Raw genomic sequence first — 21,139 nt, 5'->3', positions numbered from 1 at the left:
TGCAGGGAAATGCCTGCCCAGGGTTCCCTTTGCCCCACAGGGTGCGGCAGTGGCAAGGGTTGGCAAGAGCTTGGCATTGCCCAGGGCTGGGCCAGGCGTGGCATGGCCAACCGTTGAGGAGCACTGGTATTCAGAAAGATAAATATTTTCTCTCCCCTGCCACAAGTGATAAAAGAACGGAAGTGCCGTGTATTAAGTCATCTTTTGAAGGTCTGCTCTCCTCAGAGTCCCCTGGTGTTGCCAGGAGCTGGGCATGAGACGTGTTCTCTGGCAAGGTGGACCAGACAGGCTCGAGGTCCCTGCCGTCCGGGTCGGAGGTATCGCCGGGCACTGGAGGGTACCCCCCTCAGGTGCGGAGCGGCTGGACCGGGCCGGTGACTAGGATGCTCGTGCCATTAAAACCAATAGCCCCTGAGCTGCTTCTTGAAGGGGCTCATCGCGATGGGAAATACTCAGGGTCAGTTTTGGACAGCACACCCGGGTGACACCACTCACTGCTCTGGAACAAGTGCAGACGGTCAGTCAGCTAATACGGTGATTACATGGCACAGGTGGTGGGGCCGGGTCTGGGGGCTGCTGCAAAGAAAATGGTGTGTTTAATGTTCAGTGGGGGGGGGGGGGGTCTCAGGCAAAACCATTTCCCCTTCCCCGAGGCTGAGGCCAAGGAGGGGGGGCCCGGAGCGGAGCCGTCTGGGAGGTGGGAGAGTGCTTCCAGGTGAGCTGGGCTCCTGCTGACAGGCAGGGTTAGGGAGTGAGCGCCCTGCAGGGGAGGGCCAGGGTCTCTGCTCCTCGGTGGATTTTCTAGCCTCGTTATCCTGCCCGAAGGGGGTAGAAGACAACAGGAGATAAAAAGACCTTCCCACTCGGAGTTCTGTCCCACTCGGAGGTCCGCCCCATTCCACACTGGGCTGACAGCTTTGAAGCTTCAGCTCGGATCTTGTGCTTCCCTCCCAGGATCCCAGTGGGTGGAGTAATAAAGTCGAATAATGATTGTTCCATTAATAGGGGTGTCGAACTCAATCAGAGAAGGGGCCAAAATCTAAAATCCAGCCTAAATCGCGGGCCGAATGGTTTACGGAACAGTCATAAACTGTCATTGTGATGGAAACGCAGTGGAGTGCAGTGATGACAGCGAGGTGCGGGCCACATTGCAAGGCCTGGCGGGATGGATTTGGCCCGCGGGCCTTGTGTTTGACACATGTGCATTAAAACAAAAAATCGCCCAGGCGGGTTTCTCCTGCTCCAGGCCCCCTGCTTGTTGCTTCCCCTCGAGGTGGGTTGTGTGGGAGTGGAGTGGAGTGGGTTAGGACTCCGAGTGATCGGCGGGGGGAGGGAGGGAGATGTGCTCACACTGAGGATGGGCGGCCTGAGCCTATGCAGAAAGCCATTTGGACAGACATCGTTTCGTTGGCCATCGTTGGTGGGTTTTGTCAGAGTAATTTCGACTGTAGGTGACTTTCATCTTAGGTACTAATTTAATTTAACTCCCTCCCTCCCCAAAAGATGAGAGGACTTTCCACCACCCCCGTTGTGCAGATGTTACAGTTGAAGCTCACAAAAGGGCTAAATGACTAGGCAAAGCTCACTCAGCGGGCAAGCGGCGGAACTCGGATTTAGTCCTGAGCATTCTCACCCCCACACTCGTACTGGGACAAACTGGAATATACTCAGGGCTGGGCCAGCCGGTGGTGAGGAACTTTCCTCAGAAACGGTGGAAAGGGGAGTCAGTGAACGGAAGCTAAGGCAGATGTCCACGCCCCAGGAGAACCTTCCTAAGCCGGCTTAGATTGAGGGTGGCGGGAACGGACCATGTGCTCCACCTTCTGATGGCAGGAGAGCGTTTCCTGATGGGGGGAAGGGATTGCTGGAGGACACCTTTAGACATACTAAGAACCACAATAGTAATTTTTTTTTCTTTTTTTTTTTGTTCCTCATTCGCAATCCACAGAAGCCTGCCCTGAATCATGGTATGAGCTGATGATGACAAATGATGGGGAGAAATCTTAAGAAAAATACAAAAATGGGTACCAGGAATATATGGCCTTCAGGGGCTGTGGCTTGAGAGTAAATGACTGCACTATCTGTTAAACAGGCAGCTAGGAGAGATTCGTGATTATGGTGTTTTTGTTTTTTCACGGCTTTATTAAAATAATCTGCTTTCAGAATCATTGTGTAAGATTTTATTATGGCTTATTTCTCTTAATTAATGTTTTTCCAGAATTGATTAGCAGAAAATTTAGCAGGTCTGCTTTGTCAGAAAACAGAGAGAAATACAATTACTATTAAAATAAGTCAGTTATTCATGGCATATTTTGAACAACAAAAAGAATTATTTGGATTAAATCTGTAAAAACTTTTACAACCATTTGTTTTCTTGGAAAACGTAGACACATTAAGAATTTGGGAATAATAACACTGTTACCACTATCCTTTATTTAACAAGTTCGGCATAGTGTTGTAGACAGAAATAGTTAATTTATTTTTAAAGCCGACACTTTTTAGCAGTAAAATAATTCTTATTTCTGATCTTGATAATTATTTAACATCCTTTGTTTACTGTCTATAGAGTTTGTTTTTTTAAAAAAAAATATATTTTATTGATTTTTTACAGACAGGAAGGGAAAGGGATAGAAAGTTAGAAACATCGATGAGAAACATCGATCAGCTGCCTCTTGCACCTGGGATGTGCCCGCAACCAAGGTACATGCCCTTGACAGAAATCGAACCCGGGACCCTTCAGTCCACAGGCTGACGCTCTGTCCGCTGAGCCAAACCGGTTTCAGCTGTGCATACAGTTTTTACTTTTGAGATGAGCAGACGTTGTGGAAGGGCTCTCGGGGATCAATGAAGGAAAACATTTAAATGCACACGGGACGCTCGGCCCAGCGTAAGGGGCAGAAGGCACTTCTACAGTCACAATATCACTGGAACAATTTCTCCGTTCAGACGGCCGTCGGAAATGAGAAAAGCCGTTTCACCGGTTTTGATTTCACCTCTCAGTGTTTTGAAAACAGAGCTTTGCCTGTTCTGTTCCTTTCGGCGCTTTCTGAGGAGCCCTGGACGTCCAGGGATCCGTTTCAGCTTCAGTTCCGAAAGCGGCCCTCTCCCACTGCCGCCGTCAGAGCTGCTGGCCCGAGGGCTCATGCTGTGCCCGTGGCATCCCCTGCCCAGCGGCTTCCTTCCATGGAGAAGCGTGACCTCGCATGTCACGGGGAGGCTTCCATGGCGGCTCCTGTGGGGTGAAAGCCTCACGTATCCTGGTCTCTGCAGCTGGGCCCAGGCCCACAGCCAGTCAGCGGTGTGCGCCCCTCTGCGAGGGAGGCTCGGCTTCGGGGACGTTTTTTTTTTTTATTTTTGCAAGGAAAGGGCTTGGCACGGCCTCGAGCACATGTCTTCCAGGGTATTCCCATCCCCGGCCACACAATGCTCTGAGTTTACCGCAAGGAATGCTGTCAACACAAACCCCGGGGTAATTTTTAAAGGCCCTGTCTCACGCATGGGGCCGTTCTTCTCCATCCGGTGAAGAAAACCAGTTTGGGAAGGGGAGTCTGGAGCGTGAGAACAGTTTCACACGATATTTTGTTTTAATTCCATGTGGCTCCCTGCCCCTGGGTTGCCACCCTCCCCGGGCTTTCCTCGGGGTGACTGAGTGTGGGAAAGAAAGAACGAAAAAAAGGCAGCTTACGATGTTTGGTTCAGTTTTGGGCACATGTGAAATTCCAACAGCAGAAATAAAATTCTATCCCAGATATAGTGGGGACCTGCTTCTCAAAAGCCACTTTAAGGCATGTGTGGGATGAGTGTGGGGTGAATGGGGTAATAATAATAGCTGACACCTGTGGAGGTCTATTCTGAACCAGGCACTGTCCTAAGTGCTTTGCATATATTCATTTCATCCAGACAGAAGCCCTCTGTGTGTGTGTGTGTGTGTGTGTGTGTGTGTGTTTAAATGGGTCCCATTTTACAGATGGGAAAGCTGAGATGCAAAAAAAGGTCATAGAAATCTATCCAAGGGCAAGCAGCTGGTCAGCGTCTGAGCCGGGCTTGGTTCAGGCTGCGTGGCTTACGTGCTCTCTGTACCACTAGGTGACACTCCCTGATCGGAATGAAAGCTGTGGTCTTCTCTCTCCCTTTGTTGTAACCCAAGTTTCAGAGACTCGGCTCTCAGTTTGGCAGTTGTTTTGGCCTTGTCAAGTTTATGTTCACGGCTGTGATTTTTGCAAGAGCTTCTCTTGTTTAACGTTTTTGGTTGATGCAAATGAAAGAAGCTGACTTTTCAAACACACTGAACGTGTTAATAAAAGTGCTAGACGCATTAACCCAATCACAGTATGTTAAGAGTTAAGTTTCAAACTAAAGATCATGCAAGTTCCCGTATTGTACAATTATCATAAAATCTCGTGCCTGGTACTCTGCCTCACATTTTGTTTACATTGTAGGAATTACAGCCCTTAAAAATGTAAGTAGGTTTAAACTAGACTTTAAGTGACTTAACCTTTTTTTTTTTTTTTTTTTTTTTAAAAAGTGTTGATTTTTGCCATACCGTCAATGTAAAACAAGCCATTTTAGAAAAACAAGGAAAGCATAATATGGCCTAAAGCAAAAAACTGAATAACTTGTGTAATTTCACCACGCACAGGGCACTCACTCACTTTAGCATGTAAGTGTGTTTTTCTTCTAGCTTTCAGTCATGTGTTCACTCATTTACTGATTATCTCCTGTGAGCGAGACATTATGCTAGGCCCCAGGGAAAAAGCAGTGGCCCACACCGTCTCTCTCCTGTGAAACTGCTATCTTAGTGGGGGAAACAGACAATGAACACATAAATATATGTAACATCATGTTAGGTAGGAATAAGTGCTTTGAAGAAAAGGAAGGTCGAGTGAGGGCATCGAGGCTCAGAGACTGCTGGAGCTAATGTCTCGAGGGAGGCTGAGGGATGTGGAAGGCAGTGTTCCCCTGGGGATATGGGTCGGGGGGGGGGGGGGGTGCAAACAGCCAGGCCGGGGCCCGGCAGGTGTGCTGTGCCCGGGGACCAGCAAGGAAGGCAGTGTGAGGGGGACGGTGTGTGAGAGGGGCTGGGATGTGACAGGGGAGGGGTGGCAGAGACCTGCAGGCTGTGGAAAAAAGGGCCTGGCATTCCAAGAAACGAGAGGGGCACCTTTTAGGCTTAGAGTGGAGGAGTGGTGTGACCTGACTCTGGTTCTGAAGGCCCCCCGCTGGCTGCTGGTGAGAATGGACTGACCCCGGGGGACAGAGGGGGCCGGAGTAAGGTCTGAGGGGAGGTGGTAAGACATGATGTGGACTTCTTCATTATCCCACGAGGCCCGAGGGAAAAGGCCCGGGGACGTCACGCTCCTAGTCCTTACTCTTTGGAGTCTTTGGAGGAAGCGGACGCAGAGACTCTTACGAGGAGAGCACAGCGTTTGTTTATGTGGGTTTGGTGCTCGGAGCAGACGGAGTCAGAGCAGACCCAGCGGGGTGACCTCACGCTGGGCTTCTGGGGACCTGCCGTCGCGGAGGGTGACTGCCCGGCCTCCGAGGCGGCTGGGATGGCTGTGAAGACACTCTCAGCCAAGCCGTGTCTCACCTGCCGCCCGTGAGCACAGGAGACCCAGGCGGCTCCTCTCTCCCGGGAAGGACGCCGACGCCTCGGGGGCCGGGGCAGAGTCACACTGAGAGCCCTGTGTGCGCGGGGGATGGTTTTAAATAGAACGAGGAGCTGCTTTTTTAGGAGTAAAAGCAACAGAGCCCGGGCTGCAGGGCATGGATTGCTTCCTAAAAACACAGCCCCCGAGCGTTTGAAAAACACGAGGAACAGCTTGTCAAACTGGAGTGGGATTCACATGTGGAAAAATCCGGCCGGTGGGGGCGACCGCTGAGAATCTGGCCGTTTCAGACGGGGACGGGGTGACTCCAGGAGCCCAGTGTGGCGTCGGGACGGGCTCCGAGGCCGCTGCCTGTCCCTCTCGCCCAGGTCCGGGGGTGGGGTCTCCGCTCGCTCGGAGCCCAGCGTTTGCAGATGGAGTTCATCGTGGTCGTGGTGGCAGTTTCTGCCACATCGACGGCTCCCGTCCTTATCTTCCCGCCCTCCCCCGGTGCTTAAGGAACAAGTGTAACTACCTACCCTGTTTCCCCGAAAGTAAGACAGTGTCTTTATTTTTTTTCTCCCAAAGTTGCGCTAGGTCTTATTTTCGGAGGATGTCTTATTTTCGGGGAAACACGGTACAAGTCTCAGCTGTCTTTGCTGGATTAAAAAAAAATTATTTTGGCTTTTTTTTAATTTACTTTTTAAAATTTTTTTATTTTATTTTATTTTTTTTAATAAGTTTTTATTGTTCATATTATTACAAATGTTCCTTCCCCCCCCCACCATTGCTCTCCTCCACCAGGTTCCCACCCCACCCTCTGCCCTTTCCCCTCTCCCCATTGTCCTCATCCATAGGTGCACAGTTTATGTTCAGTTATTTTGGCTTTTAAAAACGGAAAAACATACAGAAATATACAAGGGACACAACAGTAAACCCCTATGTGTCTGCTCCCCGTAGTTAATATAGGTCTACTTGTTGTCATATTTGCTACCCATCTTTCTTTTTTATTTATTTTATTTAAAAAAATATATATTTTATTGATCTTTTACAGAGAGGAAGAGAGAGAGGGATAGAAAGCTAGAAACATCTATGAGAGGGAAACATCGATCAGCTGCCTCTTGCACACCTTCTACTGGGGGGTGCTCTATCCACTGAGCCAAACCGGTTTCAGCTCTTTTTTTTTTTTAAGAAAAAGTATTCCCATGAAGTGATCTCTATCCTCCTTCACTGTTGTTTCGCTTCGTTCCCTGAGGTGGTCGCTGTCACGAACTTAGTGTGAACCCAGTCATATTTCATGCTTTTACTGTTTTCCCGTGTACCCACACGAACAAATAGTATTGTTTTAGGTAATTTATTGACACAGACAGTTATAATGTGATCACATAAGTTGCAGTATCCTATCCTATATAATAAAAGGCTAATATGAAAGTTGCCCCCTCGGGATTTCGACCAACTGGGAGTTCGGCCGCTCATTATGATGTGTGTTGACCACCAGGGGGCGGCGCAGAGTGAAGGAAGGCCCCAGCCAGCAGCCAGCAGCTGGCACCTGGGGTAAGGAGGGCCCTGATTGGCCTGGATCACGGACCAGGCCTCGGAACCCGATCCCTGCATGAATTTTGTGGATGAGGGTTCGGTTCCCTGACTCAGTGGTTCTCTGGCTTGGCTGCCCGGTGCCGTCCCTTGGGATGTAACACCAAGTAAAAACACTGGTGCCTGAGCTCCATCCCCCCATTTGCTGGCATCAGGCCTGGGCTTTTTTTTTTAATGTAAAAAGTTTTTTAATGACAGTGGACATGTAATAATCAGTTGCAGGTGTACAACGGGGCGATTAGACATTGATATAGTTTACAAAGTGATCACCTCCATAAATCTTGTGCCCATCTGACACCGTACGTGGTTATTACAGTATCACTGACAATATTCCCCTGGGACTCTTCATAACGGGCAATTTGTACATCTCCATCCCTTTCCCCGGCTCCTCCCTCTCCTCCCCCCTCTCCCGTCTCAGGCCTGAGTTTCTGAGAGGCTTCACAGCTCCCCCACTGACTCTGCGGTGCAGCCCAAGCCTGAGAACCACTTCCCAGGCCTCTGATAAGACCTGCACGTAATGTTGGCTCACTGTGCTGACCCTCGGCTGGCAGGGAAAACGCAGAATCCAATGGTGGAAACAACCTTTTCAAATCACTTCTATGACATGCATGTATCATACTCCACAGAGTCCAACACCTCGGAATAACAGCCTTCTCATGAATGCCTGCACACGTTTGCGCCGGCCAGGAAGTAGATGGCGACCATATGTCTACACTCTTGGAAGGGGCCCGTATTTATCTTGAGAATTTGGTCACAGGGAATATTCTTTATTTTATTTATGCATGAAACATACAAGGGCCGCAAAAAACAAACACGTTGATCACAGCAAGAATGCCGCGCGGTGAAAGCACGGGTGGTGTGAAAACACGAAACTCGCAATGATAAAAATAGAAATCCTCGCCGAAACTGGTTTGGCTCAGTGGATAGAGCGTCGGCCTGCGGACTGTAAGGTCCTAGGTTCGATTCCGGTCAAGGGCATGTACCTTGGTTGCAGGCACATCCCCAGTAGGAAGTGTGCAGGAGGCAGCTGATCGAGGATTCTCTCTCATCGACGTTTCTAACTATCCCTCTCTTTTCCTCTCTGTAAAAAATCAATAAAATATATTAAAAAAAAAATCCTTAAAAAAAAAAAATCGGCTGGTGGAAGACTGCATTTCCAAATGCTGTCTGTCTGTCCGTGGTTTGCAAACGTGCATGAGTGTGGGGCCCACCTGGAGGCGGTCAGACTGCGGGCTCCAGTTCTGGACGCAGCAGCCGAGAGCGCGCGTTTCGGCAGCGTTTGCAGGCGATGATGCTGCTGGCCCTGGCCCCCCAGCGCTGAGAAGTGTGTGAGGCCTCCTGCTTTTGGCGGGACAGTTTGTTAAAGATCGGGACTGTCCCGCCAAAAGCGGGACGTCTGATCACCTTAGTGTGAGGACCACTGCTTGCAGGACGTGAGTTTTGCTTCTCATGTCAGGTGGAAGGGCTTGTCTTGGCTATTAGGGAATCTGCACCCCACCTCCTCCCCCCACCCCCAGTTCAAGCCAGCCCCTGCTGCCTGCAAGCTCCCAGGGGCTTCTGCCAGGACCCCGGGGGGCGGGAGGAGGAGGGACTGGTCGAATTCTCCTCCTCGCTGTCCGCTCACCATTCACCGCACAGGGGAGGCCTTTGCACAGAGTCACACCGGTACATGCCTGGTTCTTTCCCTTCCAGCCGGACATTTTTGTGGTTTGAATTCTTTCTCTTATTATTCTTTTCCTGCCCCCTCCCCCCCCCTACCACATACAATACTTGAAGAGTTAAAAGCAATCTCTGCCCTTTTACCCTTATCACCCTCCCCCATGCCCCCCTAAGGACGGTTCTTGCTGTGCCTTCTCGGTGGCACTGGCGGGGAGGGAGGGAACCCCAGGCCTGGGCCTCTGTCAGGGACCAGCTTCTGCAGGCTCTGCTGCCCGGGCCGCCTCCCTGGGGGTCAGTAGATGACACCTTGGGAGGGAGGAGAAGCGGAAATGGCTCTCAGATGTTCCACCGAAGCAAGGCTCCAATGGAAAGCCTGAGGAGAATGCGCACAGGGAAGTGCCCGGTCCTCGCTCCCGGCCCCTCTGTTCCCCGATGGATGGCGGAGTCTGCTTCTGCTCAGGGACGTTCCGTAAATGCCCCCGGCTCAGAAGGGACCCGGCGGTTATGCGCCAGGAAAACAACGCTGATCGCTTAGAATCCTGGGCTCCAGAAGGACACCGCGTTGGACACGGAATTCTAGAAGCCCCGTAGGGGAAGCCCCGTGGGGACCGTTTCAGAACAAGCGGCTACTGCCCTCCCGCTGCCCCCGAACATGCACAGGTGCAGAGGCCAAGGTTAAGTCACTTGCCCCAAGGTCACCCAGGGAGCTGCCTGCGTCTGTCTTCACCTCTCTCCCTCCTCACCTCTCCCCCCCCCCCTCCTTTCGCTCTCCCCTCTCCTCTTTTTCTTCCTCTCTTTCTTTTTTAAGAAGCCTTCTCAGCTTTTGGAAAATTGGTCAGCTCAGTATTCTGACACTCGACATTGACTTCTTGTTCTTACTTACTATAACTAAAGGACTCGTACTGTAGGACGGTGGGAAGAGTGTCGTCTGTTTTCCAAAGAAAATCAGCGGGCCTCAGGCCTTTTTCATCTTCGGTCCTGAGCCTCTCCTGGTCCATACCCCTCACCTCCTTCACAGTTGTCTGCGGACTGAACCTCGCATTGAACGTTACGGGTTATGTAGTCTCATCTCTCTCAGGACCAAGAGTTTGAGTCCACGGTGCGCTGACAGCGAAAGCTTGGCGTGCATACCTGTCCTCGGACAAATACAGGAGGGACTGGAGAAGTCGTGTTTGTAGGCCAACGACATGAACCTCATGGAACGTATGTCAGTAACGTGTGAACGCCCCTGGGGCCGATAAAATCCACTTACCTTACCCGAGACCAAGAGCCCTCCTGACTTTAAAACTGTGCTTGGCCCCGCGCCTGATGACGCAGAGCACACGCATCCTGGCACGCAGGAGGGGAGGGGGCTGTTGCTTTTGGGTTGTCTTTCATTATAAAGTCAGGGATGGTGTACAGCGCCCTGGCAAAGGCATAACCATGTCTATCGGGCGACTCTCCGCCTTTTACATCTTGAATTTCTCTCGTGGAAGAAAACGGTGGGCTGGGCCCCGTGTCTGAGAGACTGTCTCTGGGCGCTGGTGGCTCATGCGGGGTAAGGTCTGGAGCTCGCTCTGAGGGGGCTGTGGTTGGCTGTGGGCTTTGGTTACTTTGCCAAGTCTGACCTGGATGCCGAAAGCTTAAACGTACGCCACAGGGCACCGCTGACAGGGAAGGGCAGAGCGTTTTCTTAAGTTATTCCCCTGAGTTTCTGATGCATTTCTGAGAGGCGGTCAGAGTGCAGTGATGAGAACGACAGCTTGGCCGCTAGTTCGCTTGGATAAAAAGCCCAGCTCCTCCCTAGACTAATAATCGTGTTTCCTTTGACAGCTGTCCAACCCCTTCATCAGTACAATGGCAGAATAAAATATCGACTAAAACGGTTGCTGGGGGATTAAAATAAAAAACAACAACAACATCTTTTTGCTGATTTTAGAGAGGAAGGGATAGGGAGAGATAGAGAGAGAAACATCGATGATGAGAGAGAACCACTGATCAGCCTCCTCCGGCATGCCCCACACTGGGGATGGAGCCCGAATCCCTGGCGAATGCCCTGATGGGGAATCGAACCCTGACCTCTGGGTTCATAGCTACGCTGGCTGGGCAGGTTTGTTGATATGCAGGAGAACAGTGCCCGACACGTAGAAAGATGTTAATACATATGAGCTGCCATCACTACAGTCATCGTCATCCTGACATCTTTAAGTCGGGCTTCCCTGGATGGGTGACTGTTGACCCTTCGGAAGCATTAGCCACGTCCGTGATGCTTTCCTTCCAACGCGCTGTCTCCTGTTCTCTCTCTGCAGCCAGCTGCGTGCCCCCGTGCCAGAATGGAGGGCTGTGTCTCCGGCCTCAGCTCTGCGTGTGCAAACCGGGGACCAAGGGCAAAGCCTGCGAGATGACCGCCGCCCAGGACACCTCGCCGCCGGGGTTTGCGGGGCAGGGTGCCGGGCCCTCGGCCTCCTGGGTCCCCCCTGAGCCAGCGGCGAGGCGCGTGTCCTCGAAGAAGGCGGGCACCCTCCCCAGGGTCAGCCCCGTGGCCCAGATGACCTTGACCCTCAAGCCCAAGCCGGCCGTGGGACTCTCCCAGCAGAGACGTTCTCAGTGAGTGTTTTGAACGTGCCTCCGGCCCGGGGGCATCTCAGTTACTCTCGTGGAGGAGTCGCTTTCAACCACCCTCCTTTCCCTGCACGGTGGGCAGCAGTCACGTGCACTATCATGTCTGTCTCTGCCTTCCTTAAGGCTTCACATGCTAGGCTCACACGCCGCGTCTCTGAGAAACACTTGATGCGTGTGCCTTTAGCCTCTGCAGGGAGCCCCGACTCTAAGCCAGTGGTCAGCAAACTCATTAGTCCACAGAGCCAAACATCAACAGGACAACGATTGACATTTCCTTGGAGAGCCACAATTTTTAAAACTTAAACTATATAGGTAGGTACATGGTTATTAACTTAATGAGGGTACCCCGAAGCTGGCCTTTGCTAAAAACTCAAGGGGCCAAAGAGCTGCCTGTGGCTCTCTAGCCGCCGTTTGCTGACCACTGCTCTAAGCACAGGCCAGAGCAGGCGTGGAGATGACAGGGAGTGGGGGTGGAAGGGGAATAGGAGAGAGAATTGTTTGGTTATGGTGGACTGTGAGTTTAAAAATCCCTTTTTTTGGGGGGGAGGAGAGTGCTCTTGAGCTTGGAAATAATAATTTGCAAAGAGACACACACAGTGTGATCTGTAAAGCTCCACGGAGAAGGCAGGGACTGCACTTTGCACAGAGAAGGTATCCGTTCCCAGCGGAGCGGGGCCTCGGGGAGAGGAGGTCCCAGCCGGGAGCAGGTGGAGGGCACCAGCCAGCTGCCCCGCAGGCGCAGGCGTCTTTGGGGAGTGAGCTCCTGTTCTATTTCTGGGCGCAGGGCCTGCTCTGCGCATCGGGGAGAGCTGTTCCGAGCAAGACGAGAGCCCGGATCCAGCCTGGGCCCCGGTGGAGCGGCTCCCGGGGCTGATGGTGCCTTGTCATTAGCTGCTCCGCGTGGGTAACAAGATGCAGAATTGACCGCAACGATCGCTTGCCCTTTGCCTGGGAATGTAAACTACAGGAAGCCCTCAGCGTAAGAGCGGGCCTGACCCAGCAGTCATTTGTGAGCTTGGGATTCCCAGTGTGTTCTCCCCGCCGGGAACAGGCTCCAGGTGGTGGTGAGGACCCGGCCCGCCCTCAGGCTCCTGTGGATGAAATGTCCCTCATTTATACATCCCGTCTGAACAGGCCTTCTGACTCGTTCTTTCTCCTTGCATTCCCTCCTCGGCCCTCTTCTTCCTGCTTTTCTTCAGTTTTCTCTCATTCCTCATTGTCTCGCACTTCACTTCTGCCGTGACAAGCGGATCGGGGGAGGGGCTGTTTTGAAATCCAACCACGTGGCTGGCCTTTTATTCGGAAGATATTTGCATCCCGCTACTCCCAGCAAGAAGGAATCGTGGTGATAACTCATCCTTAGCAGCAGTGTTTCCTAACCAATACTTAGTCAATTAGCCAGCAGGTACTGTTTCAGGTGCTTTGTATATATTATTATTATATATTATCAATGTATCACTCACAATGACCCTGTGTGGTAATCACTAATTAATTTCATTTACAGGTGAGGACAATGAGGTGCAGTGTGGTGAAGTCATTTGCTGAAGGCCATAATAATAATAATATAATAATAATAATAATAATTTATAATAATAAGTGTTTGGGTTAAAATGCGGGCAGACTAGGGCTGTGAGTGGAGGCAGTGGGATCGGGCATCCATGCCCTGAAGTGAGCTTTTCCTGTGAGGGCTCTGATATTGTCGGTGCTGGGGGGCACGGGGTTTCTGTCCCAGCTCCTCCGTTCTGTCCTCATAACGCAACATCAGCCACAGACGATGCCGAAACGAATGTGTGACCGCTCCAGTAAAACTTTATTGATGGCTATGGAAAGCTGAATGTCATATAAACTTCACATGTCACCCAATATCATTCTTTTTTTTTTTTTTGTTCCCCCCCCCCCCTCAGCCCTTTAAAAATGCAGAAACCATTCTTAGACTGTAGGCCGTGGGCCAGCTTTTCGGCCCCTGAGCTGTGGTGTGCTGACCCCTTCTCTGAAGGACGGCGAGTCGTGCTTTCCGGTGCCAGAACATGCGTGTCACCGTGTCCTTGAAGGGATGTGTCACACCGAGGCAGCTCTCCCCGGCATTGTTCTGGATCTCAAAGGCAGGGCTGCGTGGAGCTACGCCTTGGCACGCAGGAGTCCGATTACTGAGCGCGCCAGTCATTCTTTCTCCAGCGTCGTTACTTACGTAAACTGGGAAGTCATTTACAAGCGACATGCTTCATCTTGAATGGCACCGTCCCCTGCTAGGCGGTGACCCTCTGTGAAGTGTCTGTGTGGGTTGTTGGTGAGAACCATACGTCAGATGTCAAATAAAGGAGCAAACTTACTTTCTTCTCCCCTCCCCTCCCCTCCCCTCCCTTCAGAAGTGCTATAATTTGGACAAGAATGTGGTGAGTCCAAGAGGAGGCTGAGGTGTCAGCTCTCACATGGTGGGCATACCTTGTTTGATTGCGCTCCCTCTTATTGCACCTTGGCTTATTGTGCCCCTCAGATATTGCGTGCTTTTTTCTTTTTTCTTTCTTTTTTTTTTTTTCTGATTGAGAGTTTGTGGCGCCCTGGTGTTGAGTGAGTCTATTGGTGCCATTTTCCCAAACAGACTCAGTGGTGGAGTGGTGGTTAGTATTTTTTAGCAGTAAAGAATTTTTAAAGGAAGGCATGTACATTTTTGAGACACAGTGCTATTTATTGCGTACTAAATAGGCTACCGTCTATGGCAAGCCTAACGTCTATATGCCCCAGGAGACCAGCACATGTGTGTGAGCCACGGCATTGCATGGCACTGCTCGGGGAACCAGGCCTGCCTATGTCCCGGCATGCCTCTGGGTAATGTGCTTCAGAGACTGTGTGTCTACTGGGCGCTAGGGGTTAGGAGAAGAGATGGCCTGAGCGACTAACCAGTCCTGGTAATTTCTTCAAAAGCTTTCAGAGGTTGCCCTGAGACTGCAGCGGGTATTACGATGTATGAGATCCAGTCCTGCTCGTAGGGAGATGTTGAAATAACTGGCTACCACCTGAGAGGGGTGCACAGGGAGGGGGCAGATGGCCCACGGATGAATTTCGGGAATGACACGACCACCTGAACTCACACTTACTCAAACTGCCAAGGCAGCACGGATGATAGGACCATCTTGCTGCATTTGAGAATTGTACCAGTTCTCAGGTTATCTTATTTTGAGGTGCGTGAGTGTCCTCATGACACGATGCTGGCCTCCCAGCGCGAGTGAGCCCACACTGGAGAGAGCTGGGACATGGCCACGGTGCCTCTTCAGTCCTCAGTCTTGGAAACAGTGTATCCTCCCTTCCTCATTCTGCTCATCAGAAGTGAGTCGCCAAGTCAGACCACCCTCCAAGGGAGAGGAATTTAGCTGAGTTTCTTTCCTTCCTTCCTCCCTCCCTCTCTCTCTCTCTCTCTCTCTCTCTCTCTCTCTCTCTCTCTCTCTTTCTCTCTCTTTAAAATGTATTTTATTGACTTTTTTACAGAGAGGAGGGGAGAGGGATAGAGAGTTAGAAACATCAATGAGAGAGAGATATTGATCAGCTGCCTCCTGCAACCCCCCCCCCCCCCCCCCCACTGGGGATGTACCCGCAACCAAGGTACATGCCCTTGACTGGAATCAAACCTGGGACCTTTCAGTCCTCAGGCCGACGCTGTAGTCACCGAGCCAAACCGATTGTTAGGGCTTAGCTGCATTTCTTGAAGGGAGAAATAGCAAAGCATGTGTGGACATATTTGAACATGACCACATCGAGGACATGAATGGATTGGAACTTGATGTAGAGGAAGACGAGGGGTCATAGAAAAGTTCTAAAGATTGCTTGAAAACCACTTTAAAGACTAAGATGTCCACCTAACAATTCCAAAAGGACACAGTGAAGCAACATTGAAAAAAAAAAAGTAATGGTTACTTCATGAGCTGATGCAAGGAACAAATGACACTTCATGTTGCCACGTACCCACTGGCAGCCCCTTTTCTGATGTTCTGAACGGGCACCTACCCCACTCTGTGACACTGGGTTCTTCAGAAAGTCCCTATTCACCCCTCAGGCTCCTCTCACAGTTGCATCCCATGAATGTTATCCCCATTGCATCAGCAGTGTGTTTGGAGAATTGCCACTGTTCAGTCATAGGTCTTGCCTTGCGTTACCTGTTTAAAAAGGTGTTAATTCTTTCTTTTAATTTTAATTTTAATTTTTTTTATTAAGGTATTATGTGTATACATATCTTACCAATTCCCCCCTCTCCCCACTCCCACACATGCCCTCCCTCCCCAGAGTTTTGCGTCCATTGGTTATGCTCATATGCATGCATACAAGTCCTTCGGTTGATCTCTTATCTCCCTCAGATCTCCCTACCTTTCCCGCTGTAATTTGACAGTCTTTTTGTTGCTTTACTGTCTCTGTATCTATCTTTTTGTTCATCAGTTTATAATGTTCTTTATTATCCACAAATGAGTGAGGTCATGTGGTGGTTTTTTTTCATTGACTGGCTTACAAGGGAACAGCATTCAAAACCCTTTAGCTTTCCAGAGCTGCTTCCTCACTGGCCAAGGTCTTTAGTCACATGAATATGTCGAGGATTCCCATAAACATTTGTTTCGGGCCCTCCTGCTGCTCCGTGGAGCTGTGTGACTGGTGTGAAACCGCCCACAGGCTCTGCCAGACGGGGAGCTGTTATCTGGGCTGGGTCAGGAGGAAACACTTTGCAGGAGACAAGGTCCCCGTCCCCTCTCTCCGGCTGGAAAAGGAAGCCTGGTTTTACTCAGGGTATGGTGTCACCTCTATCTACAAAGCTCACGTGGGCCCAGTCTTCTTTCTTGCCGGGGGCTGGCTGTTTTCACCGTCGATGGTACCCCGATGTTCCTGAGGCTGGTGGCTCGTTTCTCAGAAATATTAGCTTTTTCCTGTCTCAAACCAGCTGAGAGGACTGCATTTATCCGATGCCATTGACTGTCCCTCTGCCCAACATTTTCTTCCCAGGGATGTGGGGGGGGGGGGAGAACAGCACATTAGAAAACGTCCTTTTATAAGACAGAAGTAATTCAAACACATCGAGCATTTATCAAGTGATACAGAGAAGGTCCTTCAGAATCCACGTGGGGTTGATGGGTTCCACCTTCTCAGTGGACCGGAGGCAGCCTTGGGCGACGTCTATGCCGTGGAGTTTTCGGCCTCCTCTCACTGTGGTCCGGTCTTAACGAAAACTGTGCTGAGACACCGACAAGGATGGGAGACTTTCTGGAATGTTCCTGGATGTATTCTCTCCTAATTACCAACAACAACCACAGCAAGATGTAAAGTTGTTCCCTCTGTTTGGACTCTCTCATAGCCCTACAAAATAAAAAAACAAAAACCAAAACCCTCCAGCAGTGAAACGACACCCACAGTGAAAACTGTAGGGAGAAGGTTCGAGCGTGTTGTAGCACTCGTAGCTGAGGCCGGGACATTTGAACATTTGAAAGAAGCCCCACCCACTAACAGAGTGGCCTGCGACGGAGGCGTTGGGAAGGGCCGGGCAGACGTGGACAGAGTGGGAGAGGACAGAGGACTAGGAATGTCCCTCTCTGCGACCATGACACCAGGGCCCTCAGGCCTGATAAAGTGACTCCCGTGGCATGATTCTTGTACGTGGTCATAGATCTGTGTGGGAAAATGGAGTTCATTTGTTGTCAGAGGACTGCCTGCAACCGACAGTGGAACCGGGTGGTGAATCCGCCCAGAAGCTTTTGGAACAGAGCGCAGTTTGGCTGACCCGGGAGCTGCGGGCCAGGCCCCCAGGGCCGATGTCAAACGCAAGAACGGTTTTTAGAGCTGGTCTTGGGGTGTCCTGCCGATTGCAGTGAAAATCACATCTGGCTCCGCTCGGCATTCCAGAGATGCTGCGCCTGGGGTCGCCCTCCGTCCTCTCTCCGTGTTTGCCTTGGCCGAGGCGCCTGTTTTCGTTCCAGCAGAGTGAGACCACATTCTTATGGCAGCTCTTTGGGATCAGAATAAAGAGCCAATAAGATGTGAGTTCTGTGTGAGGGAGGGGACGAGGACACCTCAGATTACATAAAACATACCTACGCAGGAAATAAAAAGCAATGTTTAGGAGGCATGCTTTTCCCGAAGCTCTTGATGCCAGTTTATTTCCACCGCTGTTTGCGCCCCCGATGTGTTAGCGGGGACCCCGCAGGAATGGCTGGCCTCACCGTCCTGCAGGCAAGAGCTTCTAAGTGGAAAGAATGTCTACTTATGCGCCTGGAAAAGAGAGCCCCGAGATTTGCTGATCCAGGAGAAAACGCCTGCCGTTAGCCAGGACGGCTATTTTCAGACGAGAGGTTTTCAGGGTCATGCGGGAGAGTGGGAGGGACCAGAAAGGCCGGCAGGGAGGGGGGGAACGAAATAGTGGCTTGGACAATGTTCCCATTCCCGTTGGAGTTAGGTGGACTCCCCTCTGAGGTGGGGGGTGCGGGGGGGAGGCTTTGACTGTCCCCTCTGTCCTAAGCGCTTGGGGCTTTATAAAGTACTAGAGGCCTGCTGCAGGAAGATTCCTGCAATAGGACTTCCTGCTGCGGTGTCCGCTGCCCCGCCTGCTTCCCTCCCTTCTCCCCTGCCCCTCTTGCTTGCCTCCCTCTCCGCAGCTTCGCTCCCTTCTGCAGTGCTTGGCTTCTTTCTATGCTGTCCTCAGTCTTTGCTCTGGCCTGGATATGCAAATTAACCGCCATCTCGGTTGGGTTAATTTGCATACTCACCCTGATTGGCTGGTGGGCGTAGCGAAAGTGCGGTCAATTTGCATGTTTCTCTTTTATTAGGCAGGATGAGAGAATTAAGGCCAAACCTGTGTCCACGACTAGAGGGATCTTTTCCAAAGACCTGTCTCCTGTGGCCCTGCCCCACTTCTCCGTGCTCCGAGGATAAGGACCTGTTTGCCCCTCTCAGGGATCGGGCTGCCTGGTCGCATGTGTTCCCTTTCCCCTGGCTGTCCCCGTACGCAGGCAGCTGTTGACCCTGCCAGCTCCTTCCTGGCACATTTTCTCTCCCCCCACCCCGTGCCCCGGGCACACTCTCCTCTCCTCTGATCAGCACCTGCTCCTTCTTCCATCTCAGTGTCCTCAGGGAACCATTCTCTGCTCCCCTGTCACTTACTGGGGAGCCTTTCTTGCCCCCCCCCCCCCCTCTCTTCACAGCATTCCTTGCTGTTTCTGTGCTTCACCCCACCTGGCCCCGTGCGTGCTTGTTGAATGTGTAAGTGAGGGGGATCGCATGGGATTGCTCTTAATGGAAAAGTCTGACCCCGCAGGAATGCAGTGCAGATAACACATCTTCTGGGCTGCCTCAGTTTCCCCAAAGTAATGAAGAGACCAGTTCAAAGGGTCGCCGATGGGAGCAGGCACTCGTTGACTCAGCCGCCCCACTCACCAGGCAGGACAGCCGCTCCTCCCAGGCCTCCCTCCGTGTGGTGGCAGCGCTGCCGGCCTATTCCTGTCCATGTCACCAGGAGTTCTCATGGCTCAGACGCCACTGAGGGCCGGGACCCCTCAGCACTAGGTCTTCTCGCTCCCTGCGCTTCCCGGGAAGCCTGCGATGGGCGTGAGGCACTGCCACTGACAGAGGCGACGGCAGAGCCTGGATGCCAGTCTCGTGGGGAAATTCCAGACACCGTAAGCCCAGTGTCTGCGCTTGAACGTTTTGGGCCTCTTCAGGATTTAATGAAATATTAATAATTTGAACTTGGATGCGAAATTGGCTCGGCTCTCCGAGGAAGGACCCGGGGGCAGCAGGCTGACGTCGGCTGTCACTCAGCGTTGATGTGATCCCAGCGTGATGGGTGTGACTCCCGGGGCGCGCCTTGACCGGAGCACAGGAGGGTCAGTGACTTTGAACGGAGTCACTGTGGGTTCCTGTCCTGCTGGGAAGTTCCCTGAGCATCATAGGAAATAGAACACTTGGATTAGGGTGGGTTTTTTGTTGCCTTTTTTTTTTTTTTTTTTGATCTTCCGAAATTTTCAACCAGCTCAGACCAGAAAGTTTCATAACTTGCAGGAGTGAATGCCTTCCCAGGGTCACACGGGAAGGTAGACGCAGAGCTGTGACCTGAACCTGACCTCTTCTTTGTTTTGTTAATCTTCACCCAAGGATACTTTGCCATTGGATTTTAATGTGGAAGGGAGGGGGAGGGACAGGGAGGGAGAAGCAGGGATGAGAGAGAGACACATCTCCTCCCACACAGGCCGGACCAGGCCCGGGAATTGAGCCTGCACCAAGGTTCGTGCTGGAATTGAACCCATGACCCTTCAGTCCTTGGGCCGACGCTCTGTCCACTGAGCCACACTGGCTAGCGCTGAACCTGACCTCTTATTCCATGTTCTCTTTGCTATCTTTCATATATCACGGTCTGGCTTTTTTATCAAAATGGTGAAAACATTTTGCACAATATTTTTAAGTATTTTTTTTTTAATAAATAAAAAGGACAGAGAAGTGAGGCATTTTCGTTTCATAAATTTTAAGTGAATTGCTGTTGTCAGACAAAAAAAAAAATCATTTATTTTCCAAAGAATCAAGGTTCCCTGAGTCACAGCATATTGTATCTCATGAAGAAAACGTGACGATTACTTCACTATAGTAGGTCACCAGCGTAGAAGCTGTTGCCAAATATTTGGAGATTAGCCGGCCTGCGTGTCACACGTACGGAATTTACTTCTAAAGCTTTCTCATTTCAGGGCTGCCTTAACTTACATGTCACTCCGATGGCTTTCAAAGTGCCGCCTTTTTCAGTCCCTCCTGGCGTTGGTGCTCTGCCAGCGCTGGCGTTTAGAGGCTTGATGGACAGACTCTAAAGCGAGACTCCATTCTTTCTTAATTTGTCCAAAGCCTCTTTATGCAGCAGCTAATCCCTCCTAATTATACTGCCGGGAAGGATGTTCTTAACTCAAACAGGAAGACGACATGGGCATTTGGAGAAGATTAGGGTGCACTTTACTCTGAGAGAAGGAATGTGAAAGGAAGCGGTGGTCCTCTCTCATTCCTCACTCCCTGGGAACAAATAACCATCTTCCCTCCTCCCCCAACATTGCGTCCCCCCCCCCCCCCCCCCGGCAAAATTTTCTCTGTTCCTCTTCCATTCCTGTAGCTCCTACTTAGCTCTGGACTTAATGAAGCTCTATTGAAGGAGTAACAGGAGTTTCTAAACATCCCATTTTCATGTGTGAGGGCAAGCATTTCACAACTTACTTGACTTGATGATTGGAAGGTGACCCACGAACCTGAATCGTTGGAAACTTTAGTGTGCTGTTAGAAATACTTCAAGTAAGGCTGGCATGCTTCCCGGTCTCCGTGATTCATTTCTTTGTTGCCACGTTGCTTCGTATTAATTTGATGTGGTGATTTTTTAAGTCAAAGTAAAGGTTAGTCTGCCCTGGCTGGTTTGGCTCAGTGGATAGAGCGTCGACCTGCGGACTCAAGGATCCCGGGTTTGATTTCGGTATGGAGCATGTACCTTGGTTGCGGACACATCCCCGGTGGGGAGTGTGCAGGAGGCAGCCGATCAATGTTTCTCTCTGATGGATGTTTCTGATTCTCTATCCCTCACCCTTCTTCTCTGAAAAAAAAAAAAAAAAAAAATCAATAAAATACATTAAAAAAAAAGTAAATGTTAGTTATATGTAGATATTTGATACTACGTGGGACAGTAAGTGTGGTTATTTTCAAATAAGACT

At 50.9% G+C, this 21,139-nt stretch overlaps 1 protein-coding gene across 10 annotated transcripts in view; it reads left to right on the top strand.

Moving 5' to 3' along the window:
• LTBP1 (latent transforming growth factor beta binding protein 1) overlaps window positions 1-21,139 on the top strand; it is a 298,629-nt gene that overhangs the window by 21,071 nt on the left and 256,419 nt on the right. For all 10 annotated transcript variants that reach the window (XM_036434787.2, XM_036434781.2, XM_036434780.2 and 7 more), the window contains exon 3: window positions 11,129-11,426. In XM_036434787.2, the coding sequence (XP_036290680.1) occupies window positions 11,129-11,426 (298 nt within the window). The remainder of the gene's footprint in view (window positions 1-11,128; window positions 11,427-21,139) is intronic.

Source organism: Pipistrellus kuhlii, unplaced genomic scaffold, assembly GCF_014108245.1.
Source record: "Pipistrellus kuhlii isolate mPipKuh1 unplaced genomic scaffold, mPipKuh1.p scaffold_m20_p_13, whole genome shotgun sequence".
Taxonomy (NCBI): domain Eukaryota; kingdom Metazoa; phylum Chordata; class Mammalia; order Chiroptera; family Vespertilionidae; genus Pipistrellus; species Pipistrellus kuhlii.
The sequence above is the reverse complement of the archived record's forward strand: the minus strand, read 5'-3'. Positions and strand labels throughout refer to the sequence as shown.